At 40.9% G+C, this 25,134-nt stretch overlaps 1 protein-coding gene across 1 annotated transcript in view; it reads left to right on the top strand.

Annotated features, from left to right (window-relative positions):
- Positions 1-25,134, top strand: part of slc12a3 (solute carrier family 12 member 3) — a 205,125-nt gene that overhangs the window by 1,129 nt on the left and 178,862 nt on the right. Inside the window, exons 2-17 of the mRNA XM_079345595.1 lie at positions 35-169; positions 2,906-2,981; positions 3,116-3,211; positions 3,377-3,516; positions 3,608-3,718; positions 4,280-4,391; positions 4,460-4,590; positions 4,747-4,831; positions 5,922-6,079; positions 6,327-6,434; positions 6,610-6,733; positions 7,479-7,580; positions 8,401-8,556; positions 8,647-8,746; positions 10,413-10,524; positions 10,665-10,802. Of these exons, the coding sequence (XP_079201721.1) occupies positions 35-169; positions 2,906-2,981; positions 3,116-3,211; positions 3,377-3,516; positions 3,608-3,718; positions 4,280-4,391; positions 4,460-4,590; positions 4,747-4,831; positions 5,922-6,079; positions 6,327-6,434; positions 6,610-6,733; positions 7,479-7,580; positions 8,401-8,556; positions 8,647-8,746; positions 10,413-10,524; positions 10,665-10,802 (1,884 nt within the window). The remainder of the gene's footprint in view (positions 1-34; positions 170-2,905; positions 2,982-3,115; positions 3,212-3,376; positions 3,517-3,607; positions 3,719-4,279; positions 4,392-4,459; positions 4,591-4,746; positions 4,832-5,921; positions 6,080-6,326; positions 6,435-6,609; positions 6,734-7,478; positions 7,581-8,400; positions 8,557-8,646; positions 8,747-10,412; positions 10,525-10,664; positions 10,803-25,134) is intronic.

The raw sequence follows: 25,134 nt of genomic DNA, 5'->3' as shown, positions 1-25,134 counted from the left end.
GATTGATGATTTGGGGATGTCTTTTCTTTCCTAGAATGACACCAGACCTCCCATGTATGAGGAGACAACAAATGGACAGATGGAAGGAGGAGACAGCTCTGGGGAAGATGAAGAGCAGAAGGAGCCGCCATCTGAACCTACTCGCTTTGGCTGGGTGCAGGGGGTCATGGTAAATTATGTTGGACAAGGTTGGGTGTTAGAAAGAGCTGTAGACTGTCTTTACTGTTCACTAAAAAATCAGGGCCTGATTAATGAAAGGATTACTTGGCTTTGCACCAGCTTAACCTGTGAAAATGAATTACAAAGACACAGTTCACAATTCACAACCCATAAAAAACAGCATCAGTGGTTGCAAGATGTAATACACATGAGGGAAAATTGGCCCTAGTCTAAGCAAAAAAAGCTTCAATGAAAGAAATAATTTTCACAAACACCGATGTTTAGAGCTATGAGCAGTTAGAGTGGGTGCAGTTGAGACCAAGTTGTGACAGTCAGGAGCTCCACACTTCATCCAGATGTGTGGAGTTTTACACAGAAGCTTTGTTTGAAATGTTGAAACTCATTTAACATTTTTGGATGTCTGGCTCCAAAATAACTGTTCCCCTCCCCTCCTAGTTCATTATCTTTAGAGGAAATAAGAGCTCTGTCAGGATTTGTGTGCAGCTCTGCAACAGATTGAAGGTGCACACAGCTTCTCTCCACATTCAGTTGAAAAAAAAAACAAGAGCAAACATCACACAGCAGGACAACTTAGTGGGGCATGTTTGGGCACTTTATGCTTTGTGAATTACACCATAGAGCAGATAGTGGGATCACGTATGGCAGCAATCAATTGCTTTAATCCATTTATATCCTACTTTATAGTAGGGATGGGTACGAGCATTTGAGTACTCAAGTACTCGCCGCTGACTCCGTTGTTCGAGTTGCAATTCGTTAATCGCGCACCTGTGCAAGCGCTGCTTTTGGCTCATACGGCGTTATTCTTGTGACCCAGCTTTTTATTTTCATCTCACTAAATATACTAGCGAGGAAAATAATGAATGGAATACAAACGTATGACCATGGCTTCAGCTTTCGCACACAGGGTGTGTCAGATGTCAACAAAAACAATGGATAAATTAGACAGAAAGCAAAAGCACAACAAAATAAGAACTGTATGCTACACCTGTGATATGTCAGTCAAGAAAAGTGATAACAAAACAATGAAGTGAATGTTCAATGAGAGATTTGTGGCGTTAAAATTGCATACTATAGAAATATTAGATTATGCTTAAAAACCAATTGGAAAACAGCGGAGACTGAAACAGGCAGTCTCACATCACGTCATTAGCTAGCCAGGTTAGCACACGCCGGTAGCCTACTAATAACCAAAACGATAACTGGAGATATACTTTCATTCAGTTTCATAGCAGGAGCTTAAAGACCTCAGGGTGTTTGTGGAGCCGGAGTACAAGCTACCATCACGGAGAACAACCGGTACGAGGCTGTTCTTTGAGAATGTTAAGCAACACAGTACGAAGTGCATATAGCCCACACTGCTGTCGAGACATGACGATCGCTTTCTGTTGCTGGCTATTTATTTATATTGATCTTTAAATATTGTATGTTGACGTCATTTTACATGAATAACAGGCATACAGGCATTTGCTGGAGGTTTATGTTATTTTACAGGCATAAAGATTTTTATATGACAAAAAATAATAATCATGCGACTACCAATAATCTCAGAGTACTCGAGTACTCTTTCTTTAGTTAATTTGAGTACTCGAGTATAGAGACGACAGTAAATTGCCATCCCTACTTTATACAGTCTGCAGGTCTTTATAAAAGCAAACATTAATAAATAGATAAAACTATGTCACTATAATTCTATAATTATGTAAAAAAATATGTTACATACTTTCTTCCTAATATTTTGAAAAAAAGCTTTAAAGTATTATCACCTTTTCATCAGATCACAAACTTTCTCCTGACTCTACGTATATTTAGCTTACGTATCTACGTATCTAATTTAGTAACAATTTCAACTGGACTTGGTTGTGTCTTCAGTTTTAAACGTACTTGAAGATGGAGCTGAAAAAAACCCGATATACCTTCAAGAATGTGGGTGTTTCCAGAAAGGTGGCCAGGGTTGAGATGGGCCACCCTCAAAATCTGATTAGCCACCCCAGGTGCCTACCAAAAAACCTACGCTGTGATTAATTATTTACCCTGTCAGAAGGAGAACTTATGTTAAACCAACTCTGAGGTATTTTTTGTATAAGGCTTCAAGCACTTTTCTCAACATGTCAATGGAGCATATATTATTTAAAATTGTAAATAAATACTTTGCACATGTTTTTTTCATAAAACAGGTGCATGGTAAAGTGATGCACAATGTCTTACTTGAACTACCTGGCTTTTCGACATTATCTTGTTTTATACTATCAATCATATAATATTGATGAGTTTAGAAAGGATAGATAACTAATCAAAATTTGTGTTTGTGCACACATCACACTTCTAACCATCCCTGCATGAGTCAGTGCCTGAGTGGGCCACCCCAATCAAAAAAGTCTGGACATTCCCCCCGTCCAAGAGCCATGAGTATGCTAATACTTATGCTTTTAGATATGAGCACAGCCATTAATCTGTTAGGACCAGGATGACTTAGGTCCTCGACAGATCCCCAAGTTTATTTTTCAGATGCTTTCGTTCAATGATGTTTGCAAAATTCTTACAGATTACAGAACTTTATTTTTTAATCGATAAAATACCACAATTGTGTTGGTGAATTATTATATTCAGGGAAACGTATTACCAGAAATTTTACAAATAAATGAAATGCAAAATTAGTATCAGTAAGTATTATCTGCTAGGCCTTTAATAAATGTAGTAAGCGTGCCTCTTCATGACTTTCTTTTAGATCCGCTGCATGTTAAATATCTGGGGGGTGATCTTGTTCCTAAGGCTGCCTTGGATCACTGCTCAGGCTGGTATAGGTATGCCCAACAACATTTTTATTTTATTTTCCAATTTTCAATCTATCTCCATCAATGCAACATAATGTATATAATTCATTTGGCAGCTTCTGTATAGCTTTCGTTAATCCTTTTTTCTTTTGTCTAAACTTCAGGTCTGACCTGGGTGATTATCCTGCTGTCCTCTTGTATTACTGGGATAACTGGTCTCTCCACCTCAGCAATTGCTACCAATGGGAAGGTCAAAGGAGGTCTGTACTAACAGCAACACATGTTTATGTTTTTTAATTCTATAAACGATTAAAACCTTTATCAAAATATGGAGACAAATACAGTATGTCTTTAATATTGTATTTCCTCCTGATCGATTTCCAAGACATCTTTCTCAGCGGCCCGCCTTCCCCTCTCATCTTTAGGTGGCACTTACTTCCTGATCAGCCGCAGCCTTGGCCCAGAATTGGGTGGATCCATCGGTCTGATTTTTGCTTTTGCTAATGCTGTAGCTGTTGCCATGCACACTGTGGGCTTTGCTGAGACTGTTGTAGACCTTATGGGAGTATGTTGAGTACCTATGAACAACAATATTGCACAGTCATAAATTGTTTGTTCTGTTTATATTCACCTAAACTTTTCACAACTTCCCTTAGGAACATGGAGCTGTCATTGTGGACAGAACCAATGACATCCGTATCATCGGCATCATCACTGTCACATGTCTACTGGGCATCTCTTTGGCTGGCATGTCCTGGGAGTCCAAGGTACAATAGGCATAACAGAACAAATAAGACTATAGTGGTTAAATTGTGAGTGTGGCTGATATAACATGGTTGTGACTACATTATTTTTGTCTTCACAATGCATTAATTGATTAAGAGCTTCGGAAATAAAGTTGTTTTGTCTTGCTCCTTTTCTTTGTTGTAGAGTTACATGAAAAGAATTATAATCAACAACTAAGACACTTGAAGAGTTTTTTTGTGTTTAGATGTCAATTTAAAGATTCGTATAACACTTTAAAAAAACATTCAAGCTAATTGTGTCCCATGGGATTAGGTTTAGAGATTGTGGAGATTCTGTTACATTGCATTGAAATACCATTACATTCCTCTTATCACAATTTGGTAATTAAAACAGAAAAAAGTGATCTTAGATAGTACATTAAGTTTGTTATAAGGGTTCTTAGATAGCCAACATGTTCATCCATATCTACCATAATAAACCTAAGATATTTCAAATGCTAGGTGAGAGGCAGTAGCTAAATGTTTTGTGTAAATATCTGTATGCAATCATACAATATGTTTAATGTATTCTTCCTTCCACAGACTCAGGTTTTGTTCTTCCTGGTCATCCTCGTGTCCTTTGCCAGTTACATAGTGGGAACAATCATCCCTGCCTCGCCAGAGAAACAAGCCAAGGGTTTCTTTAGCTACAAAGGTGATTATAAAGTCCCCATTCTTTAAAGGCAACTTTATATCATTCATTAACTATTTCAACCCCAACAGCTGATATCTTTGCTGCTAATTTTGTTCCAAACTGGCGAGGACCAGAGAGCAGCTTCTTCGGTATGTTCTCGATTTTCTTCCCATCTGCCACAGGCATCTTGGCAGGAGCTAATATCTCTGGAGATCTAAAGGTATGGTAGTTTTTAGTCTCTGTTGTTGATGGTCTCTCAAGTTTTGTGAAATTGATTTGACATCATTATTCTTGGTGGGTTTAAAAATCCTTCCTTATTGCTAAATAGACACATCATAGGGCTTTGTATAAACATCTTTTGTCCTCTCCTTTCCAGAATCCCACAGTCGCCATCCCCAGAGGAACATTAATGGCAATATTCTGGACCACAATCTCTTACCTTGTCATCAGTTCAACCATTGGTATTGTGAATCTGAAAAACGATTTCTGTGGTAGAGGAGATAGAAACTATATGTCAGATATATTTTGGATGAATGACACCTTCATGTTCGTGTTGCATGTTGGCAGGCACAACAGCCTTGAATGAAGGTATTGTGTTTTTGCTTTGCAAATCTGTCCCTATGGTCAGAGCCATATGGGGATTATTTCTAGGATATGAAAAACTCCATTGACTTGAGCTTGTATAGAACATTTCTTGTCTTTAGACTCCTCAAAGAGCGTTTCCCAACATGTCACACCTACACATTCACACACTGATTACACTATGTAAAGTGTCCATCAGTAATAAGTAATCCAATCTAAATACTTAAGTGGCTCCTGCAGCCACATCGAAATAAGGAGAGGATCGAATCCCCGTCCTTCGGGTTTATAGACGACCGACTCTCCACAAAAGAATTTCTTAAACATGCACAACACAGCTAGATTGAATCAAGAATGAACAGATTAGATTTTAATGATCAATTTGATCTCATAACTGTTCTTTTATGTTAAACACAGTATCTCAGGAAAACATTGAGAATATTTTCTTACATCAGGCAAAGACCTCCACATTGAGCCCAGAATGAACTTATTAAAATATGCTGGTCAATGTTACTGTAACCAAAAGCATGTTGTTGTTTTTTGCTCAACACAAGTATTTAAATACTAATTATGAACAGCAATGTTCACAATTCGTAAATTGGCTGCTGGATGCAGCAAAAGCAAAAATGAAGGAAATCAAAAATGCTTCAATAGATTTTTGAAGAGAATATGCTGCTCTAAGAGCTGGGATTGCCTCCAACTGTTCTTGATCCTGAATGGTTGGATGAATGTATGGATAGCTGGATGTATGGATGGATATCCTTCTATAATCGCAACATGCAAACGTAGTAGTCATTATAGGAAAATGTTTCTGCTTGATTAGGGAACGTATTTTATTTGCACCATTTCCAATAGCAAAAATATGAACATACAACATAAATGAAACAATATGTCAACAAACGGTTTCATTTTTCATATTTTAGGTTGTGGTTTATACACATTCAAATTATTTTTTGTGGCTTTGTATTTCAGCATCTTGTGTGGTTCGTGATGCGTCTGGCCTGTTAAATGACACACTGTCTCTGACCTCCAGCAGTAACTGTGTTAGTTTAGCTTGTAAATATGGATGGGACTTCACCGAGTGTATCAACAATAAGACATGCACCTACGGCATCAGTAACTACTATCAGGTAAGCACAAGGTCACCCACTCATCAGACATGAAAGTTGTTCATAGATATTGTTACTCGACATTTTGTTTCCTAATATGAAGTCTTGCTTGATATACAATTGTATAAATTCCATCTTTTTTCCACTTTGGGAGATCAGAAGCAGAAAAAATATGAAAGCATATACTCAGTGGGAGTAGGTTAGCGTGTAGACACAGTTTCTCTTGTGAGCAAGTAAACAGTTAATAACAGTATAATTTTATCCCTAGTCAATGAGCATGGTGTCAGCCTTTGCCCCTCTCATCACTGCTGGTATATTTGGAGCAACACTTTCTTCTGCTTTAGCCTGCCTGGTGTCTGCCCCCAAAGTGTTCCAGGTACGAACACACACACAAACCTGCATCAAAACACATCAGATATCATGCATTGTCTCAAAATCTTTTCAGTGTATATAACATTTTTCATCTTTAAACATGCAAGTATATGTATACCTTTTTGCTAGATGTGAGGATTAAATATTTATTTTGTTTTGTCTCACATTTTTTCTGGTAGTGTCTGTGCAAGGACAAACTCTACCCTCTAATTGGCTTCTTTGGCAAAGGTTATGGGAAGAATAATGAGCCACTCAGAAGCTACCTGCTGACATACATTATTGCTGCCTGCTTCATTCTCATTGGTGAGGCCTTATAGAAATCATTTGACCTCTGAAGATGACCAACAGGAATGGTAGCAGTTATAGTCTGAATAAAAAGGGAAATATTGTTATGGACTAGAAGCAGGTTTGGAAAATTAAGCAAACTCCAAAGCAAGATTGGAGTTTGAAAAATGACAATATAAATTGTGAACTGTCTTGTTCCAAGCACAATTGAAATTATAATTCTTCAGGTAGAAATTATGATTTGTACTTTATTTAAAAGTGTACTTTTAAATGAAGGGTACTTTAATAGGCTTCAGTTAACATAAGTTGAGTTAGGGCGTTCACATTTTCCTCTGACAGTTCCCTGTTTATTCCAATATCATGAAGTAACATCACAAATAAATCCTTAATATTGCAACTACTGTACTACATATTTTGACAGTAGATAGTCTCTGTAACACAACAGTATAGGTTTGTGTTTGCATTAACATGATGCAGCTTTGAAACCAGGAGGAGAGTAAGCTGTAGTGAAGCTTATATTAATAAGATGAACGAATAGTATCCCTGGAGTGTTTGATGCATCAGTTCTTGTCAATCCCTTATGTTCACATTGGCCCCTTGAATACAGCGTGGGATTTGTGGACCCTGCCACTAATATGTTAAAGTCAAGTATATAATGGACATTAAATACATTTGCCTATTATTGCAAAATAAAATATATAGCTGACCATAATTTCTCTTAAAATTAGTAATCTCCCTCCCCATGGTTCTTTTTCTCCACCAGCTGAGTTAAACACCATCGCTCCGATCATCTCCAACTTCTTCCTCTGCTCATACTCTCTGATCAACTTCAGCTGCTTCCACGCCTCAATCACTAACTCACCAGGTGAAAACTCAGCAACAACATATGGTGTATTGACGTATGGACACACTAGATGAATCAATATAATCACTACCGTAAATTCCGGACTATTGAGCGCACCTGGATATAAGCCGCATCGGCTAAAAGTAGTTAAAAAAATGTATTTGTACATATATAAGCTGCACTTGATTATAAGCCGCAGGTGTCCACGTTATAACAAGAGCTATTTACACAGAAAGACGTGACACAAAGACATTTTTTTAACTTTTAATGAAATACGTACTACTGGTAACATCCGCAAATATGAAGCCTACTGTAAATCCTTTGTCAAACAGTGTCTGTAACGCGGCTGATGAAAAAGATTACCGTAATATATTTCACAGGAAAAAGTCCATCCATTCACTGCCTCAGAATGACTTCATTACTCACTTCCTCAGTGTCTTTTTCGTTGTCGCTGTCAGTTGCAACTTTACGTGCAGCAGCTCTATTAGCTTCTTTGACAGCCAGCTCGATCGCCTTTAACTTGAAAGCTGCATCATATGTATTTCTCCGTGTGTTTTCCATGATGAGGGTGCGTGCATAAAGCGCAAAATGACTGATATTAAGATCCGATGTGACGAAGTCAAATGTTTTTGCGGCACAAGCTCATTGTCCCGCAAGAAAAATCCATAAATAAGCCGCAGTGTTAAAAACCGAGACAAAAAGTAGCGGCTTATAGTCCGAAATTTACGGTAATTAAATATAAGGATCAGAAATGAAACAGAACAAATGAACATATATCATTAGGTTCATAGAGTTATGCCTATACATTTTAGTATATTGTTGTGTCTATGTTTGTCCACAGGTTGGCGTCCTTCTTTCAAATTCTACAGTAAGTGGCTGTCGTTGCTGGGGACCATCTGCTGTGTCGTCATCATGTTCCTGCTGAACTGGTGGGCAGCCCTCATTGCCTTTGGTATTGTCTTCCTGCTTTTGGGATACACACTCTACAAGAAGCCAGGTAACCTCTTACACATGCATACAGAAAAAACAAACACCAAACATACCTCCTCTTTTCTTTCCTAACTCTGTTTCTATCCTCTGTTGGTAGCTGTAAACTGGGGCTCCTCAGTGCAGGCGAGCTCCTACAACATCGCTCTGAACCAGTGTGTAAGTCTCAACCATGTCGAGGACCACGTCAAAAATTACAGGTCAGTTAAGAAGCAGTGTTGTTGTAAGTCTTGAAAGTCCTAAAATTGGGATTTGTGCAGCACTGGTAATTCTTGAAAGGAAAGCAAAAAACGTTTTTTCAAGAGTTCCACCTGAACCTTTTGATGTCTTTTGATTTACCGACCGATGGTAACCACTCCTTTAAACCTGATAAGAGATGTGACCTAAAATATATGATGTTACCTACATTGATGTGAACCTGGAAACAACTGATATCAAAATTAATGTATGGTGATTTATATATATATATATGTATATATATACGGTATGTATATATGTACATATGTGTATGTATGTATATATATATATATACCGTAAATTCCGTACTATTGAGCGCACCTGGATATAAGCCGCACCGGCTAAAAATAAGTAAATAAATGTATTTGTACATATATAAGCCGCACTTGATTATAAGCCGCAGGTGTCCACGCTATAACAAGAGCTCTTTACACAGACGTAGGCTACCGGTAACATCCGCAAATACTGTAGCGTCCGTACGGACGTTAAAGGACGACGAGAGCGTTCAAATAATAACTTTTAATAACCCGATCACTGTCGGCCGTGACCACGCCGTTTACAGCAGAGAGCAACACATAACTTGCCATAACAATCCAACTCTCTCCCCCAGCGTTCTCTCATACAGCCACACAACACGTTCTCGCTGGTGCATTCACTGACTCTCCACATAATCGGAATTATGAACACATTATCAACTACTGACTTTACAACATTAACCGTTACAATACGAAGCCTAGCCGACGGTGTCTGTAACACGGCTGATGAAAAAGATGACCGTAATATATTTCACAAGAAAAAGTCCATCCATTCACTGCCTCAGAATGACTTCATTACTCACTTCCTCAGTCTCTGTTGTCGCTGTCAGTGTCATCTTAACGTGCAGCAGCTCTATTAGCTTCTTTGACAGCCAGCTCGATCGCCTTTAACTTGAAAGCTACATCATATGCATTTCTCCGTGTGTTTTCCATGATGAGGGTGCGTGCATGAAGCGCAAAATGACTGATATTAAGATCCGACGTGACGAAGTCAAATGTTTTTGCGGCAGAAGCTCATTGTCCCCCATAAAAAATCCATGCATTAGCCGCACCGGAGTAGAAGCCGCAGTGCTCGAAGTGTGAGAAAAAAGTAGCGGCTTATAGTCCGGAATTTACGGTATATATATATATATATATATATTAGTGTTCGAGGTATAACATCCCATGCTCATTCCATTCCATTATATCTGTTTTATATGTTGTTTTATTTCATTATTATCACTTATTAAACTTAACATAAAATTCAGTAATGTGTTCTGTGTCTCTCTTGATAGAAACGGCTCTAGAATTCACAGTTCTAATTTGAGATTGATTTAATTAATAATTAATAACTGATTAATTATTCATAATTATTATAGTTATTCCTGGAAAGCCAGGTGGTGTCCTATCAACGAGGAACATATTAGACTTATGTTTGATACACTTATTTAATTTCTTTTACATAAGCAAACAGTCAACTCAAGATCATGTCCAGTCCTTCTCAATGTTGTCAATGTCCACAGTCAAATTAAAGGGAATTGTTGTACCTCAATTTAGGAGTGTGTCTGTGTGCAGAAACTCTGGTGGACTAGCTGTAATGTTTCTTACCCATCAGGCCTCAATGTTTGGTGCTGACAGGTCCTCCCAGCAGTCGTCCAGCTCTGGTGGATCTGGTCGGCTGTTTCACAAAGGGTCTCAGTCTCATGATGTGTGGCAATGTGATCACTGTGAGTATTAGTCAACATGCACTTTGTCTAGTTTACATCTTTGTTTTGATTTTTGAATGAGAAAAAACCCAAGACTTTTTAAAAAATATCCTTGTTTCACAATTCACACCGATTTTTGTCTCTCTATTTCTTTATGTTAGACTGATCCCTCATCATCATCAGTTGACAATGCCAGCAGTGACGATCACATAAACTGGTTGAACCAAAGGAAGGTTAACTCATTCTACAGAGCTGTGGAGGCCACAGAGCTACGATCAGGCGTTAACATGATGTTACAGGTAAGAAAGCCACCCCAGCTATTCTTTTCTGTGCTGCTGTAATAACCAGTTTGATTATCAGCCCCTGCAGTCAGAAACAACTAGATCATAGACACTTATGAGCTCCAATTGGTTACCAAAAACATAGCCTTGATCAGAACTGGTGGATAAACCTTGAGGGATCAGAACACTGGGAAAACATTATTCCAAAAAAGTGCAGTTCATTTAGTAATTACTGTAAATATGATTCACGTGTGTGGGCCTGTTTCACAAAGTCTGCTTAATTTAAGGTTCACCCTGAGTTTTTATTCTCTCAAGAATGGCCAATATTTAGCTATCATGTCAATGTACAAGAAGCATGTGTTGGAGAGAATACATAAAATCATCACCTCTGACAAATCCGATTTCACAAAAAAAGTTCTACTTTCTTAAAAGATGTTAAATGCAGGGTATCAGTGACAAGATGGATTAGTGGTTAAGGGAGGTATTGTGCTCTCTACATATTTTTTCTCTTTCAAGTACCACTCAATGTGGTTCAACTCCCATCCTCGTCATTGCAAGACTATCAATTTTCTGTTCGGTTTGCATTGGCACAAAACAAAATCCTTCATCCACTTCTCAGCATTTTCACTTGGAATGACCTCAACCTACTGTACAAAGGAATGTCTTGTGGAGAATGTGGGCATTGATCCCACTACCTATCACATGCGAAGCGAGCGCTCTACCATTTGAGCTAATTCCCCTTCAAAGTCCATGCATCAACACTGTTTACGTTCTCCCACCCTTGTCTTTGTAAGAGTTCATATTCAACTTTGTTTTCAAGCATACAGAACAACATATTTATTCTCTTTCAAGTACCACTCAATGTGGTTCAACTCCCATCCTCGTCATTGCAAGACTATCAATTTTCTGTTCGGATATACATAAACAATGTATATCTTCCAGTAAGTTTAGAGCGCTCGTTTCGCATGTGAAGCGAGCGCTCTACCATTTGAGCTAATTCCCCAGCAAAACCGAACGGTTACAGTCTCCCAGGCGTCTCATTGTGAAATAGGCCATGTTAAACTTTGTTTGCAAGCATACAGAACAACATATTCATTCTCTTTCAAGTACCACTCAGTATGGTTCGACTCCCATCCTTGTCATTGCAAGACTATCCATATTCCGCTCTGATTGCATGGTTACTAAAATCTTCTCTAACGCATTGGTCAACATTTTCACTTGGAACAACCTAAACTTACTGTACAAAGTAACTTCTTTTGGAGAATGTGGGCATTGATCCCACTAACTCTCACATGCTAAGCGAGCGCTATACCATTTGAGCTAATTCCCCTTCAAAGTCCATGCATCAACACCGGTTACAGTCTCCCACCCTTGTCTTTGTAGGAATTCATATTCCGCTTTGTTTGCAAGCATACAGAACAACATATTTTTCCTCTTTCAAGTACCACTCAATGTGGTTCAACTCCCATCCTCGTCATTGCAAGACTATCAATTTTCTGTTCGGTTTGTATTGGTACAAAACTAAATCCTTGGACCACCTTTCTCTACCTAAACATACTCTACTAAGGAATGTCTGGTCGAGAATGTGGGTATATCCCACGACCTGTCACATGCAAAGCGAGCCCTCTACCATTTGATCTAATTCCCCTTTGGTAATGTATACATGTCCATGCAGCAACACGGGTTGGATTCAGCATGCTCATTGTCTGCTGATGAGGCTGGTTGGCTTTCTAGTACTGGTAGCTGCCGTGGACGAGGTGGCCGAGTGGTTAAGGCGATGGACTGCTAATCCATTGTGCTCTGCACGCGTGGGTTGGAATCCCATCCTCGTCGTTCTGAGAGCCTGTTTCTTTGCTTCTACAAGAAAAACATGTTCCGTTACCACAAGTAACACTCAGTGTCACTCAACTCCCATCCTCATCATTGTAAGACTCTCCATATTCCACTCTGTTTGCATGCATACAAACAACAGATTCATTCCATTTCATTAAGGACTACTAAGTGTGGTTGGTCTCCCGTCACTGTAAGACTATCCATCTTCCGCTGTGTTTGCAGGGACACAACAAAACATTGTGGAACCGTTTGTCACCATTTTCACTTGGAATGACCTAAACTTACTGTACAAAGTAACTTCTTTTGGAGAATGTGGGCATTGATCCCACTACCTCTCACATGCTAAGCAAGCGCTATACCATTTGAGTTAATTCCCCTTCAAAGTCCATGCATCAACACCGGTTACAGTCTCCCACCCTTGTCTTTGTAAGAATTCATATTCCGCTTTGTTTGCAAGCATACAGAACAACATATTTTTCCTCTTTCAAGTACCACTCAATGTGGTTCAACTCCCATCCTCGTCATTGCATGACTATCAATTTTCTGTTCGGTTTTCATTGGTGCAAAGCAAAATCCTTCATCCACTTCTCAGCATTTTAACTTGGAATGACCTCAACTTACTGTACAAAGTAACGTCTTTTGGAGAATGTGGGCATTGATCCCACTACCTTTCACATGCTAAGCGAGCGCTCTACCATTTGAGCTAATTCCCCTTCCAAGTCCATGCATCAACACCGGTTACAGTCTCCCACCCTTGTCTTTGTAAGAATTCATATTCCGCTTTGTTTGCAAGCATACAGAACAACATATTTTTCCTCTTTCAAGTACCACTCAATGTGGTTCAACTCCCATCCTCGTCATTGCAAGACTATCAATTTCCTGTTCGGTTTGCATTGGTACAAAACTAAATCCTTGGACCGCCTTTCTCTACCTAAACATACTCTACTAAGGAATGTCTTGGCGAGAATGTGGGTATATCCCACGACCTGTCACATGCAAAGCGAGCTCTCTACCGTTTGATCTAATTCCCCTTTGGAAATGTATACATGTCCATGCAGCAACACGGATTGGATTCAGCATGCTCATTGTCTGCTGATGACGCTGGTTGGCTTTCTAGTACTGGTAGCTGCCGTGGACGAGGTGGCCGAGTGATTAAGGCGATGGACTGCATGCTCTGCACGCGTGGGTCCGAATCCCATCCTCGTCGTTCTGAGAGCCTGTTTCTTTGCTTCTACAAGAAAAACATGTTCCGTTACCACAAGTAACACTCAGTGTCACTCAACTCCCATCCTCATCATTGTAAGACTCTCCATATTCCACTCTGTTTGCATGCATACAAACAACAGATTCAATTCATTGAGGACTACTAAGTCTGGTTGGTCTCCCGTCACTGTAAGACTATCCATCTTCCGCTGTGTTTGCAGGGACACAACAAAACAGTGTGGAACCGTTTGTCACCATTTTCACTTGGAATGACCTAAACTTACTGTACAAAGTAACGTCTTTTGGAGAATGTGGGCGTTGATCCCACTTCCTCTCACATGCTAAGCGAGCGCTCTACCATTTGAGCTAATTCCCCTTCAAAGTCCACCCATCAACACCGGTTACAGTCTCCCAGCCTTGTCTTTGTAAGAATTCATATCCCGCTTTGTTTGCAAGCATTCAGAACAACATATTTTTTCTCTTTCAAGTACCACTCAATGTGGTTCAACTCCCATCCTCGTCATTGCAAGACTATCAATTTTCTATTCAGTTTGCATGGGTACAAATCAAAATCCTTCATCCACTTCTCAGCATTTTCACTTGGAATGACCTAAACTTACTGTACAAAGTAACGTCTTTTGGAGAATGTGGGCATTGATCCCACTACCTCTCACATGCGAAGCGAGCGCTCTACCATTTGAGCTAATTCCCCTTCAAAGTCCATGCATCAACACCGGTTACAGTCTCCCACCCTTGTCTTTGTAAGAATTCATATTCCGCTTTGTTTGCAAGCATACAGAACAACATATTTATTCTCTTTCAAGTACCACTCAATGTGGTTCAACTCCCATCCTCGTCATTGCAAGACTATCAATTTCCTGTTCGGTTTGCATTGGTATAAAACTAAATCCTTGGACCGCCTTTCTCTACCTAAACATACTCTACTAAGGAATGTCTTGTCGAGAATGTGGGTATATCCCACGACCTGTCACATGCAAAGCGAGCCCTCTACCGTTTGATCTAATTCCCCTTTGGAAATGTATACATGTCCATGCAGCAACACGGGTTGGATTCAGCATGCTCATTGTCTGCTGATGAGGCTGGTTGGCTTTCTAGTACTGGTAGCTGCCGTGGACGAGGTGGCCGAGTGGTTAAGGCGATGGACTGCTAATCCATTGTGCTCTGCACGCGTGGGTTCGAATCCCATCCTCGTCGTTCTAAGAGCCTGTTTCTTTGCTTCTACAAGAAAAACATGTTCCGTTACCACAAGTAACACTCAGTGTCACTCAACTCCCATCCTCATCATTGTAAGACTCTCCATATTCCACTCTGTTTGCATGCATACAAACAACAGATTCATTCCATTTCATTAAGGACTACTAAGTGTGGTTGGTCTCCCGTCACTGTAAGACTATCCATCTTCCACTGTGTTTGCAGGGACACAACAAAACAGTGTGGAACTGTTTGTCACCATTTTCACTTGGAATGACCTAAACTTACTGTACAAAGTAACGTCTTATGGAGAATGTGGGCGTTGATCCCACTACCTCTCACATGCTAAGCGAGCGCTCTACCATTTGAGCTAATTCCCCTTCAAAGTCCATGCATCAACACCGGTTACAGTCTCCCACCCCTGTCTTTGTAAGAATTCATATTCCGCTTTGTTTGCAAGCATTCAGAACAACATATTTTTTCTCTTTCAAGTACCACTCAATGTGGTTCAACTCCCATCCTCGTCATTGCAAGACTATCAATTTTCTGTTCGGTTTGCATTGGTACAAAACTAAATCCTTGGACCGCCTTTCTCTACCTAAACATACTCTACTAAGGAATGTCTTGTCGAGCCCTCAACCGTTTGATCTAATTCCCCTTTGGAAATGTATACATGTCCATGCAGCAACACGGGTTGGATTAAGCATGCTCATTGTCTGCTGATGAGGCTGGTTGGCTTTCTAGTACTGGTAGCTGCAGTGGACGAGGTGGCGGAGTGGTTAAGGCGATGGACTGCTAATCCATTGTGCTCTGCACGCGTGGGTTCGAATCCCATCCTCGTCGTTCTGAGAGCCTGTTTCTTTGCTTCTACAAGAAAAACATGTTCCGTTACCACAAGTAACACTCAGTGTCACTCAACTCCCATCCTCATCATTGTAAGACTCTCCATATTCCACTCTGTTTGCATGCATACAAACAACAGATTCATTCCATTTCATTAAGGACTACTAAGTGTGGTTGGTCTCCCGTCACTGTACGACTATCCATCTTCCGCTGTGTTTGCAGGGACACAACAAAACAGTGTGGAACCGTTTGTCACCATTTTCACTTGGAATGACCTAAACTTACTGTACAAAGTAACGTCTTTTGGAGAATGTGGGCGTTGATCCCACTACCTCTCACATGCTAAGCGAGCGCTCTACCATTTGAGCTAATTCCCCTTCAAAGTCCATGCATCAACACCGGTTACAGTCTCCCACCCCTGTCTTTGTAAGAATTCATATTCCGCTTTGTTTGCAAGCATTCAGAACAACATATTTTTTCTCTTTCAAGTACCACTCAATGTGGTTCAACTCCCATCCTCGTCATTGCAAGACTATCAATTTTCTGTTCGGTTTGCATTGGTACAAAACTAAATCCTTGGACCGCCTTTCTCTACCTAAACATACTCTACTAAGGAATGTCTTGTCGAGCCCTCAACCGTTTGATCTAATTCCCCTTTGGAAATGTATACATGTCCATGCAGCAACACGGGTTGGATTAAGCATGCTCATTGTCTGCTGATGAGGCTGGTTGGCTTTCTAGTACTGGTAGCTGCAGTGGACGAGGTGGCCGAGTGGTTAAGGCGATGGACTGCTAATCCATTGTGCTCTGCACGCGTGGGTTCGAATCCCATCCTCGTCGTTCTGAGAGCCTGTTTCTTTGCTTCTACAAGAAAAACATGTTCCGTTACCACAAGTAACACTCAGTGTCACTCAACTCCCATCCTCATCATTGTAAGACTCTCCATATTCCACTCTGTTTGCATGCATACAAACAACAGATTCATTCCATTTCATTAAGGACTACTAAGTGTGGTTGGTCTCCCGTCACTGTACGACTATCCATCTTCCGCTGTGTTTGCAGGGACACAACAAAACAGTGTGGAACCGTTTGTCACCATTTTCACTTGGAATGACCTAAACTTACTGTACAAAGTAACGTCTTTTGGAGAATGTGGGCGTTGATCCCACTACCTCTCACATGCTAAGCGAGCGCTCTACCATTTGAGCTAATTCCCCTTCAAAGTAACACTCAACACCGGTTACAGTCTCCCACCCATGTCTTTGTAAGAATTCATATTCCGCTTTGTTTGCAAGCACTCAGAACAACATATTTTTTCTATTTCAAGTACCACTCAATGTGGTTCGACTCCCATCCTCGTCATTGCAAGACTATCAATTTTCTATTCAGTTTGCATTGATACAAAACAAAATCCTTCATCTACTTCTCAGCATTTTCACTTGGAATGACCTAAACTTACTGTACAAAGTAACGTCTTTTGGAGAATGTGGGCGTTGATCCCACTACCTCTCACATGCTAAGCGAGCGCTCTACCATTTGAGCTAATTCCCCTTCAAAGTCCATGCATCAACACCGGTTACAGTCTCCCACCCTTGTCTTTGTAAGAATTCATATTCCGCTTTGTTTGCAAGCATTCAGAACAACATATTTTTTCTCTTTCAAGTACCACTCAATGTGGTTCGACTCCCATCCTCGTCATTGCAAGACTATCAATTTTCTATTCAGTTTGCATTGGTACAAAACAAAATCCTTCATCCACTTCTCAGCATTTTCACTTGGAATGACCTAAACTTACTGTACAAAGTAACGTCTTTTGGAGAATGTGGGCGTTGATCCCACTACCTCTCACATGCTAAGCGAGCGCTCTACCATTTGAGCTAATTCCCCTTCAAAGTCCACGCATCAACACCGGTTACAGTCTCCCACCCTTGTCTTTGTAAGAATTCATAGTCCGCTTTGTTTGCAAGCATTCAGAACAACATATTTTTTCTCTTTCAAGTACCACTCAATGTGGTTCAACTCCCATCCTCGTCATTGCAAGACTATCAATTTTCTATTCAGTTTGCATTGGTACAAAACAAAATCCTTCATCCACTTCTCAGCATTTTCACTTGGAATGACCTAAACTTACTGTACAAAGTAACATCTTTTGGAGAATGTGGGCATTGATCCCACTACCTCTCACATGCTAAGCGAGCGCTCTACCATTTGAGCTAATTCCCCTTCAAAGTCCACCCATCAACACCGGTTACAGTCTCCCACCCTTGTCTTTGTAAGAATTCATATTCCGCTTTGTTTGCAAGCATACAGAACAACATAATTTTCCTCTTTCAAGTACCACTCAATGTGGTTCAACTCCCATCCTCGACATTGCAAGACTATCAATTTTCTGTTCGGTTTGCATTGGTACAAAACTAAATCCTTGGACCGCCTTTCTCTACCTAAACATACTCTACTAAGGAATGTCTTGTCGAGAATGTGGGTATATCCCACGACCTGTCACATGCAAAGCGAGCCCTCTACCGTTTGATCTAATTCCCCTTTGGAAATGTATACATGTCCATGCAGCAACACGGGTTGGATTCAGCATGCTCATTGTCTGCTGATGAGGCTGGTTGGCTTTCTAGTACTGGTAGCTGCCGTGGACGAGGTGGCCGAGTGGTTAAGGCGATGGACTGCTAATCCATTGTGCTCTGCACGCGTGGGTTCGAATCCCATCCTCGTCGTTCTGAGAGCCTGTTTCTTTGCTTCTACAAGAAAAACATGTTCCGTTACCACAAGTAACACTCAGTGTCACTCAACTCCCATCCTCATCATTGTAAGACTCTCCATATTCCACTCTGTTTGCATGCATACAAACAACAGATTCATTCCATTTCATTAAGGACTACTAAGTGTGGTTGGTCTCCCGTCACTGTAAGACTATCCATCTTCCGCTGTGTTTGCAGGGACACAACAAAACAGTGTGGAACCGTTTGTCACCATTTTCACTTGGAATGACCTAAACTTACTGTACAAAGTAACGTCTTTTGGAGAATGTGGGCGTTGATCCCACTACCTCTCACATGCTAAGCGAGCGCTCTACCATTTGAGCTAATTCCCCTTCAAAGTCCACGCATCAACACCGGTTACAGTCTCCCACCCTTGTCTTTGTAAGAATTCATAGTCCGCTTTGTTTGCAAGCATTCAGAACAACATATTTTTTCTCTTTCAAGTACCACTCAATGTGGTTCAACTCCCATCCTCGTCATTGCAAGACTATCAATTTTCTATTCAGTTTGCATTTGTACAAAACAAAATCCTTCATCCACTTCTCAGCATTTTCACTTGGAATGACCTAAACTTACTGTACAAAGTAACATCTTTTGGAGAATGTGGGCATTGATCCCACTACCTCTCACATGCTAAGCGAGCGCTCTACCATTTGAGCTAATTCCCCTTCAAAGTCCATGCATCAACACCGGTTACAGTCTCCCAGCCTTGTCTTTGTAAGAATTCATATTCCGCTTTGTTTGCAAGCATTCAGAACAACATATTTTTTCTCTTTCAAGTACCACTCAATGTGGTTCAACTCCCATCCTCGTCATTGCAAGACTATCAATTTTCTATTCAGTTTGCATTGGTACAAAACAAAATCCGTCATCCACTTCTCAGCATTTTCACTTGGAATGACCTAAACTTACTGTACAAAGTAACGTCTTTTGGAGAATGTGGGCGTTGATCCCACTACCTCTCACATGCGAAGCGAGCGCTCTACCATTTGAGCTAATTCCCCTTCAAAGTCCATGCATCAACACCGGTTACAGTCTCCCAGCCTTGTCTTTGTAAGAATTCATATTCCGCTTTGTTTGCAAGCATTCAAGAACAACATATTTTTTCTCTTTCAAGTACCACTCAATGTGGTTCAACTCCCATCCTCGTCATTGCAAGACTATCAATTTTCTATTCAGTTTGCATTGGTACAAAACAAAATCCTTCATCCACTTCTCAGCATTTTCACTTGGAATGACCTAAACTTACTGTACAAAGTAACGTCTTTTGGAGAATGTGGGCGTTGATCCCACTACCTCTCACATGCTAAGCGAGCGCTCTACCATTTGAGCTAATTCCCCTTCAAAGTCCACGCATCAACACCGGTTACAGTCTCCCACCCTTGTCTTTGTAAGAATTCATAGTCCGCTTTGTTTGCAAGCATTCAGAACAACATATTTTTTCTCTTTCAAGTACCACTCAATGTGGTTCAACTCCCATCCTCGTCATTGCAAGACTATCAATTTTCTATTCAGTTTGCATTGGTACAAAACAAAATCCTTCATCCACTTCTCAGCATTTTCACTTGGAATGACCTAAACTTACTTTACAAAGTAACATCTTTTGGAGAATGTGGGCATTGATCCCACTACCTCTCACATGCTAAGCGAGCGCTCTACCATTTGAGCTAATTCCCCTTCAAAGTCCATGCATCAACACCGGTTACAGTCTCCCACCCTTGTCTTTGTAAGAATTCATATTCCGCTTTGTTTGCAAGCATTCAGAACAACATATTTTTTCTCTTTCAAGTACCACTCAATGTGGTTCAACTCCCATCCTCGACATTGCAAGACTATCAATTTTCTGTTCGGTTTGCATTGGTACAAAACTAAATCCTTGGACCGCCTTTCTCTACCTAAACATTCTCTACTAAGGAATGTCTTGTCGAGAATGTGGGTATATCCCACGATCTGTCACATGCAAAGCGAGCCCTCTACCTTTTGATCTAATTCCCCTTTGGAAATGTATACATGTCCATGCAGCAACACGGGTTGGATTCAGCATGCTCATTGTCTTCTGATGAGGCTGGTTGGCTTTCTAGTACTGGTAGCTGCCGTGGACGAGGTGGCCGAGTGGTTAAGGCGATGGACTGCTAATCCATTGTGCTCTGCACGCGTGGGTTCGAATCCCATCCTCGTCGTTCTGAGAGCCTGTTTCTTTGCTTCTACAAGAAAAACATGTTCCGTTACCACAAGTAACACTCAGTGTCACTCAACTCCCATCCTCATCATTGTAAGACTCTCCATATTCCACTCTGTTTGCATGCATACAAACAACAGATTCATTCCATTTCATTAAGGACTACTAAGTGTGGTTGGTCTCCCGTCACTGTAAGACTATCCATCTTCCGCTGTGTTTGCAGGGACACAACAAAACAGTGTGGAACCGTTTGTCACCATTTTCACTTGGAATGACCTAAACTTACTGTACAAAGTAACGTCTTTTGGAGAATGTGGGCGTTGATCCCACTACCTCTCACATGCTAAGCGAGCGCTCTACCATTTGAGCTAATTCCCCTTCAAAGTCCACGCATCAACACCGGTTACAGTCTCCCACCCTTGTCTTTGTAAGAATTCATAGTCCGCTTTGTTTGCAAGCATTCAGAACAACATATTTTTTCTCTTTCAAGTACCACTCAATGTGGTTCAACTCCCATCCTCGTCATTGCAAGACTATCAATTTTCTATTCAGTTTGCATTGGTACAAAACAAAATCCTTCATCCACTTCTCAGCATTTTCACTTGGAATGACCTAAACTTACTGTACAAAGTAACATCTTTTGGAGAATGTGGGCATTGATCCCACTACCTCTCACATGCTAAGCGAGCGCTCTACCATTTGAGCTAATTCCCCTTCAAAGTCCATGCATCAACACCGGTTACAGTCTCCCAGCCTTGTCTTTGTAAGAATTCATATTCCGCTTTGTTTGCAAGCATTCAGAACAACATATTTTTTCTCTTTCAAGTACCACTCAATGTGGTTCAACTCCCATCCTCGTCATTGCAAGACTATCAATTTTCTATTCAGTTTGCATTGGTACAAAACAAAATCCGTCATCCACTTCTCAGCATTTTCACTTGGAATGACCTAAACTTACTGTACAAAGTAACGTCTTTTGGAGAATGTGGGCGTTGATCCCACTACCTCTCACATGCGAAGCGAGCGCTCTACCATTTGAGCTAATTCCCCTTCAAAGTCCATGCATCAACACCGGTTACAGTCTCCCACCCTTGTCTTTGTAAGAATTCATATTCCGCTTTGTTTGCAAGCATTCAGAACAACATATTTTTTCTCTTTCAAGTACCACTCAATGTGGTTCAACTCCCATCCTCGACATTGCAAGACTATCAATTTTCTGTTCGGTTTGCATTGGTACAAAACTAAATCCTTGGACCGCCTTTCTCTACCTAAACATACTCTACTAAGGAATGTCTTGTCGAGAATGTGGGTATATCCCACGATCTGTCACATGCAAAGCGAGCCCTCTACCGTTTGATCTAATTCCCCTTTGGAAATGTATACATGTCCATGCAGCAACACGGGTTGGATTCAGCATGCTCATTGTCTGCTGATGAGGCTGGTTGGCTTTCTAGTACTGGTAGCTGCCGTGGACGAGGTGGCCGAGTGGTTAAGGCGATGGACTGCTAATCCATTGTGCTCTGCACGCGTGGGTTCGAATCCCATCCTCGTCGTTCTGAGAGCCTGTTTCTTTGCTTCTACAAGAAAAACATGTTCCGTTACCACAAGTAACACTCAGTGTCACTCAACTCCCATCCTCATCATTGTAAGACTCTCCATATTCCACTCTGTTTGCATGCATACAAACAACAGATTCATTCCATTTCATTAAGGACTACTAAGTGTGGTTGGTCTCCCGTCACTGTAAGACTATCCATCTTCCGCTGTGTTTGCAGGGACACAACAAAACAGTGTGGAACCGTTTGTCACCATTTTCACTTGGAATGACCTAAACTTACTGTACAAAGTAACGTCTTTTGGAGAATGTGGGCGTTGATCCCACTACCTCTCACATGCTAAGCGAGCGCTCTACCATTTGAGCTAATTCCCCTTCAAAGTCCACGCATCAACACCGGTTACAGTCTCCCACCCTTGTCTTTGTAAGAATTCATAGTCCGCTTTGTTTGCAAGCATTCAGAACAACATATTTTTTCTCTTTCAAGTACCACTCAATGTGGTTCAACTCCCATCCTCGTCATTGCAAGACTATCAATTTTCTATTCAGTTTGCATTGGTACAAAGCAAAATCCTTCATCCACTTCTCAGCATTTTCACTTGGAATGACCTAAACTTACTGTACAAAGTAACATCTTTTGGAGAATGTGGGCATTGATCCCACTACCTCTCACATGCTAAGCGAGCGCTCTACCATTTGAGCTAATTCCCCTTCAAAGTCCATGCATCAACACCGGTTACAGTCTCCCAGCCTTGTCTTTGTAAGAATTCATATTCCGCTTTGTTTGCAAGCATTCAGAACAACATATTTTTTCTCTTTCAAGTACCACTCAATGTGGTTCAACTCCCATCCTCGTCATTGCAAGACTATCAATTTTCTATTCAGTTTGCATTGGTACAAAACAAAATCCGTCATCCACTTCTCAGCATTTTCACTTGGAATGACCTAAACTTACTGTACAAAGTAACGTCTTTTGGAGAATGTGGGCGTTGATCCCACTACCTCTCACATGCGAAGCGAGCGCTCTACCATTTGAGCTAATTCCCCTTCAAAGTCCATGCATCAACACCGGTTACAGTCTCCCACCCTTGTCTTTGTAAGAATTCATATTCCGCTTTGTTTGCAAGCATTCAGAACAACATATTTTTTCTCTTTCAAGTACCACTCAATGTGGTTCAACTCCCATCCTCGACATTGCAAGACTATCAATTTTCTGTTCGGTTTGCATTGGTACAAAACTAAATCCTTGGACCGCCTTTCTCTACCTAAACATACTCTACTAAGGAATGTCTTGTCGAGAATGTGGGTATATCCCACGATCTGTCACATGCAAAGCGAGCCCTCTACCGTTTGATCTAATTCCCCTTTGGAAATGTATACATGTCCATGCAGCAACACGGGTTGGATTCAGCATGCTCATTGTCTGCTGATGAGGCTGGTTGGCTTTCTAGTACTGGTAGCTGCCGTGGACGAGGTGGCCGAGTGGTTAAGGCGATGGACTGCTAATCCATTGTGCTCTGCACGCGTGGGTTCGAATCCCATCCTCGTCGTTCTGAGAGCCTGTTTCTTTGCTTCTACAAGAAAAACATGTTCCGTTACCACAAGTAACACTCAGTGTCACTCAACTCCCATCCTCATCATTGTAAGACTCTCCATATTCCACTCTGTTTGCATGCATACAAACAACAGATTCATTCCATTTCATTAAGGACTACTAAGTGTGGTTGGTCTCCCGTCACTGTAAGACTATCCATCTTCCGCTGTGTTTGCAGGGACACGACAAAACAGTGTGGAACCGTTTGTCACCATTTTCACTTGGAATGACCTAAACTTACTGTACAAAGTAACGTCTTTTGGAGAATGTGGGCGTTGATCCCACTACCTCTCACATGCTAAGCGAGCGCTCTACCATTTGAGCTAATTCCCCTTCAAAGTCCACGCATCAACACCGGTTACAGTCTCCCACCCTTGTCTTTGTAAGAATTCATAGTCCGCTTTGTTTGCAAGCATTCAGAACAACATATTTTTTCTCTTTCAAGTACCACTCAATGTGGTTCAACTCCCATCCTCGTCATTGCAAGACTATCAATTTTCTATTCAGTTTGCATTGGTACAAAACAAAATCCTTCATCCACTTCTCAGCATTTTCACTTGGAATGACCTAAACTTACTGTACAAAGTAACATCTTTTGGAGAATGTGGGCATTGATCCCACTACCTCTCACATGCTAAGCGAGCGCTCTACCATTTGAGCTAATTCCCCTTCAAAGTCCATGCATCAACACCGGTTACAGTCTCCCAGCCTTGTCTTTGTAAGAATTCATATTCCGCTTTGTTTGCAAGCATTCAGAACAACATATTTTTTCTCTTTCAAGTACCACTCAATGTGGTTCAACTCCCATCCTCGTCATTGCAAGACTATCAATTTTCTATTCAGTTTGCATTGGTACAAAACAAAATCCGTCATCCACTTCTCAGCATTTTCACTTGGAATGACCTAAACTTACTGTACAAAGTAACGTCTTTTGGAGAATGTGGGCGTTGATCCCACTACCTCTCACATGCGAAGCGAGCGCTCTACCATTTGAGCTAATTCCCCTTCAAAGTCCATGCATCAACACCGGTTACAGTCTCCCACCCTTGTCTTTGTAAGAATTCATATTCCGCTTTGTTTGCAAGCATTCAGAACAACATATTTTTTCTCTTTCAAGTACCACTCAATGTGGTTCAACTCCCATCCTCGACATTGCAAGA

Source organism: Symphodus melops, assembly GCF_947650265.1.
Source record: "Symphodus melops genome assembly, chromosome: 6".
In the NCBI taxonomy this organism is placed as follows: Eukaryota; Metazoa; Chordata; class Actinopteri; order Labriformes; family Labridae; genus Symphodus; species Symphodus melops.
Note: the sequence above shows the minus strand (reverse complement) of the source record. Positions and strands in the feature narration are given on the sequence as shown.